Below are 13,596 nucleotides of genomic sequence, written 5' to 3'. Positions count from 1 at the left end.
GTCTGTACTGATCCCCTACCACAGGCCGGCAAGTCATTCCCTCCCCATATCAGCCCTCCCTGATTTGGCTTCAGGCTCGAATTCAGCCCTGTCTCTTGCATATAAGCATTGCTGTGCTAAGGCCTGGCCTGGAAAGATTGCTCCTTGCTGAAGCGAGCCATGTTGGATTCAGTCTTTTAAGAGAGCTGAGAGCCACTGGCAGCAAACCAGCAGTCTTGTAAGCTCGGGAGTGATCGAAGGAGACCTCGGAGCACCTGCGGGATTCTCTTGCGATAGCTGCAAGCCCCCCTCTGATGGTGGTCGGGTGTTTCATTTATTCTACAGGAATTTTATTTTTTGAAGAACGTTGTTCCTGTTCTGGTGTCACTTGTAAGTGCACGTGGTTCTTCAGAGTTGCTTTTTGTGTTCTCAGATCACTCCATTCTATAAGTATTCATTTTAAATTCCCACTCTCTGTCCCTCCACAGGTACCTCTAGAATCGAGCAGTATATTTGCATTGATGCTGTATAATTGATCATCATTCATTGGCGTCTATCTGTCTGTAGCTGTCTTCTGCAATTGTGAACTACTAATAAAGTATTAGTGCTCCTCCTGAATATCTCCTGTATTTCCCTAAGTTGTCTGGGACTCCCAGCCCCTATTGTTTGCCTTATCTGCTCCTAACACTTTTTGCACTTGTGTTTCCTCATATTCTTCCTTAATTGCACTTGTATTAAGTTTTCTATTCTGACGGTAGTACAGTTACAGTTAGATCCAGAGTGTAGGAAGTGAAAGGAGTTTGATATTCCACGCAGCCAGCTCGTAGTGCTGAACACAACTGGTCCAGGTCTACCCTGACTACAGTCAATGTGGCATTAGTTACTATTGGTAATTAAGATTAGTCTAATTTGATGCAACTTGCTAGTGAATGTACATCCTGGAGGGCTTGAGTGGATGTCTTGTGCTTTTCCATATTTAACAGAACAAAGAAGAATCTCAGCACAGCGTGAGGTATACATTCTTCATTCGTGTCGTACCTGTATCAAGATCCTTCCATTTCCTTTTTAAGAGCTATATTGAAATTGTAAAACTGAAGAACACTTCATTGAAAAATCACGTGGCCGTTTGGCTTTCTCAAAAGCCTTGACCCGCCATATAATGTTAACCGTATGCATGAAAGTAATTTGGCCTAGTGATTTAGTGCTTTCTCTTTGCATTTCAGTATCCCACGAAGAGATCATGGATGAGAAGTTGTCCCACAAAGAGTTTATGGATCACAAAGAGACCTGGGCAGTGGATGAGAGAGACCTCTGCTTTGATCCGCAGGCAGTGTTCAAGCCCGTGGCGGCAACAGGTACAGCTGTATTACCCGACACAATAATTGAAATCAACTTCGGGCTGCGGCTTGACGTGGCAAAGCACTGGTGTGCGAGTCTCGCTGGTAGTGCTTGTTCATCACATGCTCACTTTCTTACCTCCCTTCTGCGATCTGGTTCCCAGTATTTCAAAAATCCACCAAGACTTGGACAGCGGTAAGTTAATGTAGAGTGCCAGGCTTGCATCTTTAAGCTCCCATGGGACACCACATATTTAAACCAGAATTGATGACTTGGTATTCCTGTCTCGTGTTTAATGATTGCATGGGGTGTCACCAGTTTTGCCTAGTTAGGATTGTAGTGTCTCTGTTGAACACTGCCCAGGGGAGCACAGGGCTGGAAACTGGGACATGTCGTTCGAGTCTGCCAGTCCTCTAGCTTGGCTGCACAAACAGGTTAGCCAGCGTGGAGGTAGGAGTTTACATTGTATTAGCTACTTGACTGTAACTGCCCCAGGGCCTGTTCTTGCCCCCGAGTGAGTGGGGGGAGTAAAGTGGAGTACGTTCCCGTGCATTTAGCGGGAGTTAAGAGCATGCATGTGGGTAGCTCCCACAGAAGAACTAATGCTCTGTGAACTTACAAAGCTGGCTTGCCTCATGGTGACTTGCTTGTTTAACTCTACCCTTAAATTAGCATTGCTCCACGCTGGGAGGCTCCTATCTGTAGTCGCAGTGATGAGTCACGGCACCTTTTTAAATCAGCTAGCATCTGCCCTATACTCGCTTTGCATTAACAGTGATTTGTTTTAAAAACACATCTGTCTTTAGCATAGACACAACATAAAAAAATGTTTCTGACCCTCTCGTTCACAACTGTCAGACTGCTTCCAGGCTCGGGTGCTACTGCCAGATTTGAGCCCGGAGGGGATTTTTACTGTGTAAACAATGGCAGACAAACTGGAACGAAATGCGCTGCTTTCTGCCCCTGCTCCTGGGCACTGGAGAGCGCTCCCCGAACTGAGCTGAAGTGCCACTTGCTGCGGTCTCCTCAAGGGAGGCTAGCGGATGCAGTTGGTGCTCCTCATGCTTGCTAAACGTTTAATTGGGAGCACTCTTTTTGGGAGGAATAATGCTGTCTTTGTTACTTTCCTAGGAGTTTGGATAAAAATAGATTATTAAACAGAAGCCCTCCTTGAGATTTGGTTTTTATACCTCTTTTTTTTTATTTTTAGCTGCTAAAGATAAAGCTTCCCTTTCTTCCCTTCCCTGTGCTTGCCTGTCTCTATTCATCTCTCTGTCTAAAGCAGTGGTTCTCAGCCTTGTTAGACTCAAGGCCCCCACCGTAACTTTTGTGAACTGAGCAGCAGTTTCAAAACCTAACTTATTTATTACAGTCCTTGCCTCCTGGCAGGGGACTGGCTAGGCAGGGAGAGCCTAGCCTGCCCTCATCTGCTTATCTCCTCATTTCTTCATGCTTCATGGGGCTCCCTTCAAAGGAGCTCCTGGCACCCCAGAGTGCCCTGGCACCCTGGTTGAGAATCACTTATCTAAAGCTTATCTATTATTCATATAGCACCAATAAGTGTAATATTGGGCATTCGTTCTCAGCACAACAGATGGCAAAATGCCATTCTCTATGCGTAGATAAAGAATAAGGCACTCCATGGTCTTGAAATCCAGAGGCAATGCAATTTCACACAGTAGTTAACCAAGGCATCAGTTATCAGTCTAGGGGCATCTATATATGTGCATTGAGGCTGCTCCAACATGCTGTAATTGCAGTGCGTTGGACAGACTTGATTAATCGAGTCTGGTGGAGCGTAGTCATTGCCACGCTCCAGCAGGCTCCACCGTCACGTGTATCTGTTAAAGCGCCCGTGCCACCATTTTTCAGCATGGGGATGCTGGTACACGTGATGCTGCAGACGCTTTAATTAAAGTGCCCCTCCTGCCTCCCAGAGCATGTGTATAAACGCCCTATGAGACTCGAATAGTAAAGGATTAACCCAGCAGTGGTACAAACTGTATCCAATAAACTGGCATATCATCTGACTAGTATTGCCAGCTACATCAAGTGTCCCATTTCTTTATGTAACAGTAAAACCCATGAGAAAAGCTGCACTTCTGGCATTAACGTTCCTGTAGTTACAGTTGCTCTATAGGCTCTTTGTATGTTCTCAGGCTGTAAGAAACAATTTTTGTACCGAACAGTTTATAAATATGACTAATTCAGATACTAAAGAAGTCACCGGTTCTCTGCAGTTGGAAAGAGTCCCTGCTTTGTACTCTTGTCATCTAATTAACCTCTTTCCCAGGCCACCGCCCTATTCTCACACTGGAAGAATGAATATATCCTTATTATCACGGCTTCCCGAACTATAGAAGCGGTTTCCTGTAGGCCCTGTGTACATAAGCACTTTTGCCAGAAAGGAAAATTGTTAGATGAGAGTGCCCTTTTATGGGGGTCTGTGTAGGTTGCACAGGACCGTCTGATTTCCACCCCCCAAAAGAAAATGGCTATTCAGGCTGACAGCTGAGCACAATCGCCTCCTTGACCCGGTGGAAGCAGCGAGCGTATTGAGCCGCACAATGGACACTCGGCAAAGGAGCGGTTGTGACTAGCACTGGCTGCGCGTTGCTGGCTCTCAGATTCTGCTGTGAAATATTTTGGCTGGGCTTGTGCGGGAAGAGGTCTCGCATGTTGATGATGGAGAAATTTGCAAAGTACTTTGATAGTTGCCCTGGGGATCGTGACACGAGTGCAGTTTGAACTGAAAAATCAATTATTCACATAGCCCTAGCAGTAGCATTTATGCTGGTGAGCGACAGGCAAGCTAAAATTGGCCAAGATTTTAATTGAGGCCATACTTTTGTTTCTGCGTTTCACCTAGCCTCATGACTGCAGGTAGAGGAATTTTGTCTGAGCTTCATAATCATGCCATGCCTGGCACGATGCGTATGTAAATGTGTTTTAAAACTTCCCCCTTCAAGTTGACATCAAAGCTGTTATTTGAATTGAACACGTGATCGGGATCCTTTTAATTATGCTGCATCTTATGATCTCTGTATGCAGAATACATCAGAATTGGGCTGTGGCAGCTCTTATTCTGTCTTTTCAGAAATGCATGGTTTCAGATAGTGCGCTGTTCCATAGGCTGAGGGATATACTGTCATCTGAAATGTTGCTTATCTGAGGAGAGGCTGAGGGACCTGGGCTGATTTAGTCTGGAGAAGAGAAGACCGAGGGGGACTGAATAGCAGCCTTCACCTCCCTGCAGGGGGTTGCAAAGAGGATGGAGCTGGACTGGTCTCAGTGGGGGCAGAGGACAGGACAAGGAGCAATGGGCTCAGGATGCAGCAAGGGACGTTGGGGTTGGATATTAGGAAAAACTTTCTCACCAGGAGGGTGGTGAAGCACTGGAGTGGGTTACCAGAGGGGAGGTGGAGTCTCCATTCTTGGAGGTGTTTAAGATCCGGCTAGACCCTTGGCTGGGATGATCTAGTTGGGGTTGGTCCTGCTTTGATCAGGAGGTTGGGTTAAACGTGACCTCCTGTATTATTCTATGAACAGCTAAAGGTTGTACAGTTGCATCCACCTAGTGAAGGTTGTAAGGGATACCTGGTGCAAACCAACAAGCTCTAATGTACAATCCTTGATCCTAACAACTGTTCAGAGGTCACGGATGATTGAGCCCTCACTTGTTGTTTCTTCACCTTCGCCCAGTGACATGTTCTTGATTATGTTAAGATACAATGACCAGTCCCTGTTCAATTCCTCTCTTTCAGTTCCCTCTCCCTGTATTATGCATTGTTCATTGTCAGTTCATTTAAATAATTGAATATAAGCAATATAGTACAGCTCTTGCTGTGCCTCACTTAAGTGGATGCACTGGATATCTTTTGGAGTGGGAGGGGAGGTGCACTTGCACAGGTCATCAGCTTTGCTGAAGTGGAAGCCAACTAAAAATTGACTCGACAGGAGAGATTTCAGTTACTTGTTGCCTCGGGCAAGTTGCTGATGTGTGCCAGTAGAGATGCTATAACCAGTGTGTCCGTCTGGGCCAACGCTGAAGACTGCTGACGTGTTATTCTCACACAAGGTAGTGCAGGGAGGCACTTGCTAGACGAACTGGTTCAGGGAGGCATGAGCTTGTGTAGGCCATCATCTACTTCATCAGAAGATACCACCTTTCTGCCCCGGTCTGGGTGGAGCCACTGACTTGGAGAATAACTAGGTGTCACCTTTTGCCTGGCCCATCATTTTGCTGAAATCTCCTCTTTTAATGGCCCATTTGTATCCCCATGCTGCTCTGAGGGGAGAGCATTTTAGTTTAGTATGACTTTTTTCTATATACTGCGGGGGATATAACAGCATTGTGAACTGAGCCAGAGATTGTTTTTTTGTTGCTGACTCACCTTGGCTATGCTGGGCTGTCCCTTGACCCAGAAATGAAGTGCTGCTAGTCCTTGGGGAGCATCCTGGAGGTACCTCTTACAATATTTATATTTTAAAACGTAGCCGCATTTAGCTGCAGAGTAGTTTGGGTGGTCACGTTTTCCTTTTGAATGTAAGCTCTTGTTATGAGAGAAGATGTCTTGGACAAGTCTTGTGAGCAGCCACCCAACAAGCTCTAGCTTGCTATAACATCTTCCAGAAGAATACTGATATGATACCTGGGTACATTATTTTGCGTGGTGTTTTCTCTTTGGAGTAATGTTTGACTTATTCTCTCTTTCTTCAGAGCCTGGTCTGATGTACAGAGAAGTTGACCTGTCTGATCTGATAATTCCTTCTGAAACGAAGACTTTTCCACCACTCGCCGAACATGTAGACGCTTCAGAAGAAGTTCATGGTATAATTTTCCACCGCATTTGTTCAGGGCTTTGGTTTTCCGCTTTTCCAGATGAAATTCCAGGCTGCGTTTAAAATCTGTTGAACTGGAAACAATGAAAATCGTCCCTCTTCATTTCCCATTTTGTTAACAAGGAGTGTCACAAATTCTCTTTATCAAGTAGATTGCATCTTTTCTCCTATATTTATTTAATCTGTTTTCACTCAGAAAAACTCAGTTACAGAGAAACCTTTGCCTTCATACTTTCCTTTTAGTCCCAAATGGTCGGTTTTTCCACGAACACACTTTCGACATTTGGAACGTGGCAGTTGAAAGCTGCCATAAGAAAAGTTTATTTGGGCGCAGTACCAGAAAGGCACATATCTTCCCTTCTCCTGTCCAGTAATACTTCGTTAACTTTTCCTCGGTGCACCATATAATTTATAAAGCAGGTTGAGTGCCTCCCAGAGGACACATCCTGGGAAGTTTATCTGCCGAATTTGTGCGCACTGTTTATGTGATTAGAAGAAACTAGGTTACTCTGGAAGTAAATGGATCTGATAAGTAATTTAAGTTTTGGAAGCAATAGGATGTTAGCAGCAATGACAAGAGTGTTTTATTTCTTATAGCACCCTATGCAGCTATGGTGGGATCAGAGCAACCTTCCTCCGAAGCCCCATATTTTGCTGCAGAAGCTCTAGACTCATCAGACTTTTCCATGGACTCGGCTGCAGAATATCTGCAGGAAAGAGCAGGTGAAACGCCCCTCTGCTACTTTCCATGTTACTTCGTAGCTAGGAGCATCTGTGGATCAAAAGCTTTGTGTGTTGTTTCTAAAGTCTTCTCTGAGACTCTTCCAGTTATGAAGGAAAAATCTCGTTAGGAATGGCAGGAAATGACTCAATTCAAAGTGACTTTTCATCTCCGGAGGGATTTCTGCAGATATTAGTGGGCAGAAGACTCATTGTGTAACCACCCTCCCATGAGGATGAATCCTAGGGTTCAGTCACTACCTGTCTCTGATGCAATCTCACTGAGCCACAATGTTTTAGAGAGTATTTAAGTACCAAAGACTGTCCTCAAATGATCCATGAGTGTACCTACTGAGGAAGCAGTTACTGTGATGTAGCAGGGGCCAGGGATTTACCTGTTTCATAGTGGGTGCGACTACACGTGCGCTTTAAAGCACAGTAGCTTATCTTACTGCACGTTAAAGCATCACGTAAAAAACCATGCAATTACACTAATGCGAAATGAAGTAGGCTACTGTGAATGAAGTGTCACTTAAAAACCATGCACATTTGTTACTGCACATTAAGGCAGCCTAATGTGCATTTATTTAGTATCTCACATTGGAGGTACTACATTTAATGCGCATTAGAAAAAGCACTTTAATGCATGTGTAGATGTGCCCAGTAACTGCTTTTGTGCACTCTCATCCTTCAGTAGATAAAAACTAACTTGTGGCAGCCTCATACTCTTTTCCTCAGGCCTAATCTGATCTAGCTTTCCTCTGTTTGGTGGTAAGTACATACAGACACTGCTTACATGTGATAAATCCTTCCTATCTTGAATCTTCCTTGTAAATAGAGAGTAACCTGCTCTAAGGCAGGCAGCCATTTAAATCATGCAGATGGTGTTAGTGATTTCCCAAATTCCCTTGATTTAAATATAAATGGCATCCCTTAAACTGATTTAAATTTGGCTGGAGATTCATGGAGGATCAGCCTCCTCCCTGCTGTTCACACCTCATTAAGGCTGCTTACATGGGTACTCAGAGTGCATTGCCCCTGATAGTGGCCCTGAAATCACTGTTTAAAGGTTTTTAATAGCCCAACCCTGATGGTAATTGAGTTGACCTAGGAGGATTAACGGCCCACTCTGCATGTTGGGTATTTTCCTGATGGCCAGAGGAACCCCCTGTAGATGGTTTAGACTGCAGTTCTAGTGCCTACATTTGAGAGCAGAATCTGTAAGTCGTGAGAGAAGATGTCAGAGAATGTAACTGAGCTTTAGTTTCCCAGTCTAGGGCCAATACTGTTGGTGCTGATGAGGTTATATGTGCTAATTGCTTCCTTTAGCACCTGCAAGAGACAGAGTGCCTGAAGAACCTTGGTTTGGAAGTCAGTACGCTGAGGAGACACCAGATGCCTCGTTCTTTGTTCAGCCAGCAGGTAAAAGAAAAAAGGTTTTTCTCTGCAGGAAACTGTTTCTGGGGATTTTTCAACAGAAACGCAAGCCTGTCTTTGCCTCCTCAAAAGGAAGATTGAATGCTCTATGGAAATGGTATCGCATGACTGAGACGCTGGTGTTTTCTTTCTGTTGACAGTCGTGGAATAGAAAACATCCGCGGTCGCAGCATGTTTCTTGCAGCACAATGCTCAAAAAAAAAAAAGTGGGAAAAGCAAACTGAGCTGTGAACTAGCTGAGGCATCTTGCTTCTAGTTCTGCTTAATGAAGTGAAGTGTCGGCATTTTGGGACGATCTCAAATTCAGTAAATTTCCCAGAGACTCGGGCAGTTGCTGGAAAAAGGGAATTGATCGTTCTGTGCAGGACCGTTCTTCTCCTCTTGGCTTTTTGCTGCCTTTTCATTTGGTCTTTCTCTCCAATTTACCAACCCTATTATTGACACCTGCAGTTCACCTGCAGGCCAAAATCACTGGTTTGCGTAGATGACTTGCTTTTGCTGGCGTAGATTCAGCACTCTGGACAGGATCGCTGGCCCTCAGCCCAACTGAAAATATACCCTTACTGAACCGAAAACTTCTTTCTGGGGCAACTTTTATTCAAGCAACATCTGTCCTGATGTTTTCAGTGATGACTTAGTCGTTCTTCGTGAAACTGCGTTCTGAAGTCTTAACTCCTATTTATCCAGTTTTCCTCTGACAGTGTAAAATAGCATATGAAAAGAGGAGTCGTACTTATTCTGTCTGTGGTGTTATAAATGTTCCTTATTTGGCCAGAAGCACCTATTTAAGGATATTTTCTGGCACGACGATGCCAGTATTTAACCATAATTGGGTCAACAGAGCAACCTAATTAACTACTAAGTCCTGCATATTCTGTAGGATCCATGAAACGGGAGAGTGGGTGTGTAAGAGAAAATAAAAAATTCATTGAATTGTATCAGATTTGTATCCAAGTTCTGCACTAGTAGACGTATAGTAAGTATATTAATAACGGCGGGAATATTGATTGATTTGATTGACATCCTCATACTAGCCAAAAAAGGCGCAGGGCATCTTGCAGTGAAAACGGGTCAAGTCATAAAAGCAGACAAGATGTTTAATGAAATGGTGAAATAAAGAACAAAGTCCCAAACAAACCTAAACCCAGCTGCTAAAAGTCTGCCCAAATGGGAGGGTCATAATGAAAGATGTCCAGGCTTGGGCTCTGGCGGGCCTCAAGGCAGGGGGAGTCCAAAGCTGTGATATGTGCATCAGGGTCCTGTACGTCTGCCCAGGTAATGGGTGGGTAATGTGGCACCTTCTTTCCTGCTATATCTAATCCATTTGATTTATGGTGAGTCACAGCATTGTGGGGTTAAGAGACCGTGAGGCACACCTGGTCCATCCAGTCCCTGGCGAAGTTAGGAATGCTACTCCTAAATCATCCCTGTTCAGGAAAATGTATTTTAGCGCAGAATGCAGGTTTGTGGTGATGTGCTCCTACCTAGAAAAATGAAGTAAGCTAGCTGTTTCGTCACCAAGCTGCCATTAATATGGAACAGCCTGGTGATATTTTTAGTCACTTTTCAGAACTGAGCCACATATCTGTTATTTCCATGGTTTAACATTACTATTGTGATATCTTTTTGTTTCAGTTGTGACTACTGTCAGGACCCAGTTATTTTGTTAGGCTGTGTACAGGCTCCACTTCTCTCAGTCGTTTGCCGAAAGAATCGCAGTATATACTGGTAGTGTCCGTTTTCATTCGCGTGTAATCAGTAATGATTCTTTCTGTATGTCCAGTGCCCATCAGGATACCTGATGCAGCAGAGCAATGTTTGCCAGAAAGTTCAATAGCAGATGCTCCTTTTCTAGTAGCGGAGCCCACGAAAGAGACCAAAACTATCGCCACGCCCCAGGAAGCCGCACCAGCAGGTAAGGTTTGGCTCTGCCTGCTGAAGATCAGGGGAAGGCCTGAGCCCCCCACAATAAGTGCTGGGGGCTTGGGGATCAGGGGTTGAGCCCAATGCGATAAAGGCAACGTGGTGTTAAAGCTTTCAGCAAAGCCAGCCATGACTGAAAATTCCTAGGCAGATACTTTGGGATGAATTGCAGTTAGGAGATTGCTAATGTTGAATGTTATCAGCCCTTGCTCTAAATGACTCCAGATGCTGATTGCTGCCACCAAACCTACAGCTGCAAAAGAAGTTCCCTGCTTGTCTTTATCTGTGATTTAATGCTCTGCTTAAATTATTTTTATGTAAATTATTCTTGTGATCAGCTGTCTAATACATGTATGTGTAGGGTCAGTTTCTTGGTGATCTTTTACAGCATGGTTCACTTCAGGGTTTATTGGAGTGCTACTTGCACCATCATACTAATCAACTACACCATTCCTGTTCGTATTATCTACTTAATAGCAATCAGTTGGCTCATTTTGGACAGGCTCGTGCCCTGTTTTGGGGTAAACCGAAGCATAGTGCATTGTTGCTGCTTTTCAGATGCCTGTAAACAGGAGAGAGTATTGCATGCGTCTGGGCAAGTGGATTCTGAAATGTTGATTGAAGGTGGCTCTCAAATTTAAAAAGCTTTGTGTAAAGGAGCTTGTTACTATTCATTATTGTTTAGAGTGTGATTTCTCTCCCCCTCCCACTATTTATACTGGATTTTCATTCTGCACAGACAGTAAAGATAGGCTTGTGTTGTTTTTTTTTTTACCTGTTTTATATTCTGAATCTTAATGCTCTCAGACTATTACCTCCTGTAATGGCACATGTGCAAAAGGGAAATGTTTAAATTGAAACTAACTTTGCTGTGGGCAATTTTAGTTTCAAAAAGCTGAAATTGGGTGTAAACTGACTGAGCAGTATCCTTTAAGATTTTTTTCACAGCTTTTGAAGTAATTGAGAACATGGAGACAGAATTGATATCTTAATTGGAAAGAGAAAAATGTACGAGCTGTATTCTGAATAAGCTGTTATGTTACCAAAAGTGTAGTCAGGCATGGCCATTGCTTGGATGGGAATGCGGTGGCAGCAGGGATAGCACTGCTGTCTACATGGAAAGCAAACCATTGCTCCAGTTTGCTATGTCCATGGACACGAGCTAGATGTGCTGGTATCACAACAAATGGCACCTGTGATTGCTATAGATCTTATGGCATCTCTCTTTTTTCAAGGGTGGGAGAGTATAGCTAACTCTGCATTCATATGCACCCACCCCAGGGATCCTTTTATGTTATACTAGATAAAGAAAAAGCATCATCATCCCTGGGCAGTGCATGGTACACCTTGGTATGTGTCTGGATGTCCCTGCTGATGCTTTTATCCTCAGAGTGGCCTTTATGTAGTACTGTGTAGTTGTAAAGGACTAGAAATTAGGCATATTTAAAATACGGGAATGGGCAGTGGATTGAGATCTCGTGTTGAACATGGAAGGAGCAGAAGCAAAGAGGAAGTCTTGGGGTTTTTTTTGTATTTTAGTTGCAGCTGCCACCTGCACATGACCTTGTCAATGCCATTGCCACTGTTCAGTGGTGCAGAGAGGGGAACACCTCCCTCTTAAAAATGGTTCGTGGGGTCTTTGCCCTTTTCCTGCCTCCCCTGTCTGCCAGCTTCAGCCTCAGCAACATTAAATATTCTGATTGCTCTCATTTCTGCTAGATCCTGCAGCAAACGCTGGGTCTGTTCCTGCTCCTGCAGCCTTGGCTTTTGCAGCAGATTCGTGGGCTGCTCCTGCAGTGGATGCCGGGACTGCTCCTGCCATGGATCCTTGGAGTGCCGGGTCAGCTCCTGCAGCTGGTCTTTGGTCCCTTCCTGCAGCAAATGCTGCATCTGCTCCCACCATGGATTCTTGGGCAGGTCCCGCAGCAGATCCTTGGGTGACTCCTGCAGCGCCCGTCACTGCAGCAGATGCTGGCTCCTCGCCTGCAGCATGTGTCCCCACCACTGAGGCTGGGGCTGTTTCTGCCATGGAAGAGCTGCTGACGTTTGACCATTCCATTGAGCAGCAAGGGCCAGCTCTTCATATGCCTCCAGCAGGTAGATGGATGTCTGCAAACCTTTTGGCCTCTCAGGCCAGATGTGTGGCAAGGGGCAGGTAGGGCCTGGAGTCCAGCATCATCCCTTTCCACCCGTGCATGCTGGGATTGGATCCTGGAGGCCTGGCCCTGCCCCTTCCCACTCTTCATGTGCTGGGATAGAGTCCCAGGACCCAGCACCACCCACTTCTGGTCCCCCACTCTGGGATCCATGGTGCAAGGCCTGGGGTTCCTCATGGGTCTGGAAATTTGGCAGTCAGGGAGTGGTGGCACTGCTTTCCCACCACCAAATTTCTGGACCCATGGGAGCCCCCAGGCTCAGGAAATGAGCGTAGCAGTAACATGGGAAATGCTGGTTGTCTGGTGGTGGCCAAGGAAGTCACGTTCACCTGAGCTGTGGGACTCTTTAGGACCCAGATCTAGACCAGCAGCAGTGGTGGCAGGGAGCTGCAGGGGTTAATGCACCCATTGCTCACCTACACACATCCTCAGCAGGGCTCTGTACCCTGGATTTCAGCAGTGGGCCCTGCCTTGAGTCACCCTGTTCCCAAATTCAGGCCTCTCTGGGAGGTCCATGGGATAGATGACATTTCTCTACAAATGGATCCAGCCCAAAGACCTTATGTTTGACTCCCTGGTCTGTTGGACATGGTGCTGTTACTTTGTGCCACATATGAATATTTATAGGTTTTAGGACAGAAATAGGATGTAAGGGGAGAGGTTTCAGTGAGAACCATTGATGGGGTGAAAGACTGTGCAAGTGAAAGAACCACCTGGTAGGAAAGTGCTTAAACAGGCATCTAAAGAGCTAGTCAGGCTTAGAGGCAAGGAGGGAGGGGGGAAAGCAGAGTAGGGTGGCACCCCACCTTATAGTTAAACTTGTTCAGAGGGGAATGAACTTGTAAGGGGTTACTTATTGGTTGTAGTTGAGAGTAACCTGAGTTTGCCTTGGCAGGTCTAGGGGGAGAAGAGAGCAAAGGAATCAAATCGCGTACGTGAAATGCTGACACTGGTAGGAGGTTGAGGATGGTCTCAGGGCAGCCAGAATTAAGTCTTGAGGGGTGCTGGCAGAAGTGAGACTGGACTATATGGGTAAAAATGATATCTGAAGCCATGAGAGTAAATGGGGTCAGTCATATGGAGAGGGAAGAGAGAAAGAAGAGGACTGAGAAGAGATCATAGAAGGCAGGAGGAACTGTCGAAGGAGCTACCTGGGCAATGAGAGGGGGGAGTTGAAAACCCCAGCCTAAAGAGAAGCAGG

General features: G+C 45.3%; 1 protein-coding gene across 1 annotated transcript in view; it reads left to right on the top strand.

Annotated features, from left to right (window-relative positions):
* MAP4 (microtubule associated protein 4) overlaps nucleotides 1–13,596 on the top strand; it is a 164,922-nt gene that overhangs the window by 75,350 nt on the left and 75,976 nt on the right. The window contains 6 exon segments of the mRNA XM_014525701.2: nucleotides 1,203–1,334; nucleotides 6,038–6,148; nucleotides 6,757–6,882; nucleotides 8,209–8,301; nucleotides 10,100–10,231; nucleotides 11,959–12,336. Of these exon segments, the coding sequence (XP_014381187.2) occupies nucleotides 1,203–1,334; nucleotides 6,038–6,148; nucleotides 6,757–6,882; nucleotides 8,209–8,301; nucleotides 10,100–10,231; nucleotides 11,959–12,336 (972 nt within the window).

This window comes from Alligator sinensis, unplaced genomic scaffold, assembly GCF_000455745.1.
Source record: "Alligator sinensis unplaced genomic scaffold, ASM45574v1 scaffold1296_1, whole genome shotgun sequence".
In the NCBI taxonomy this organism is placed as follows: Eukaryota; Metazoa; Chordata; order Crocodylia; family Alligatoridae; genus Alligator; species Alligator sinensis.
Note: the sequence above shows the minus strand (reverse complement) of the source record. Positions and strands in the feature narration are given on the sequence as shown.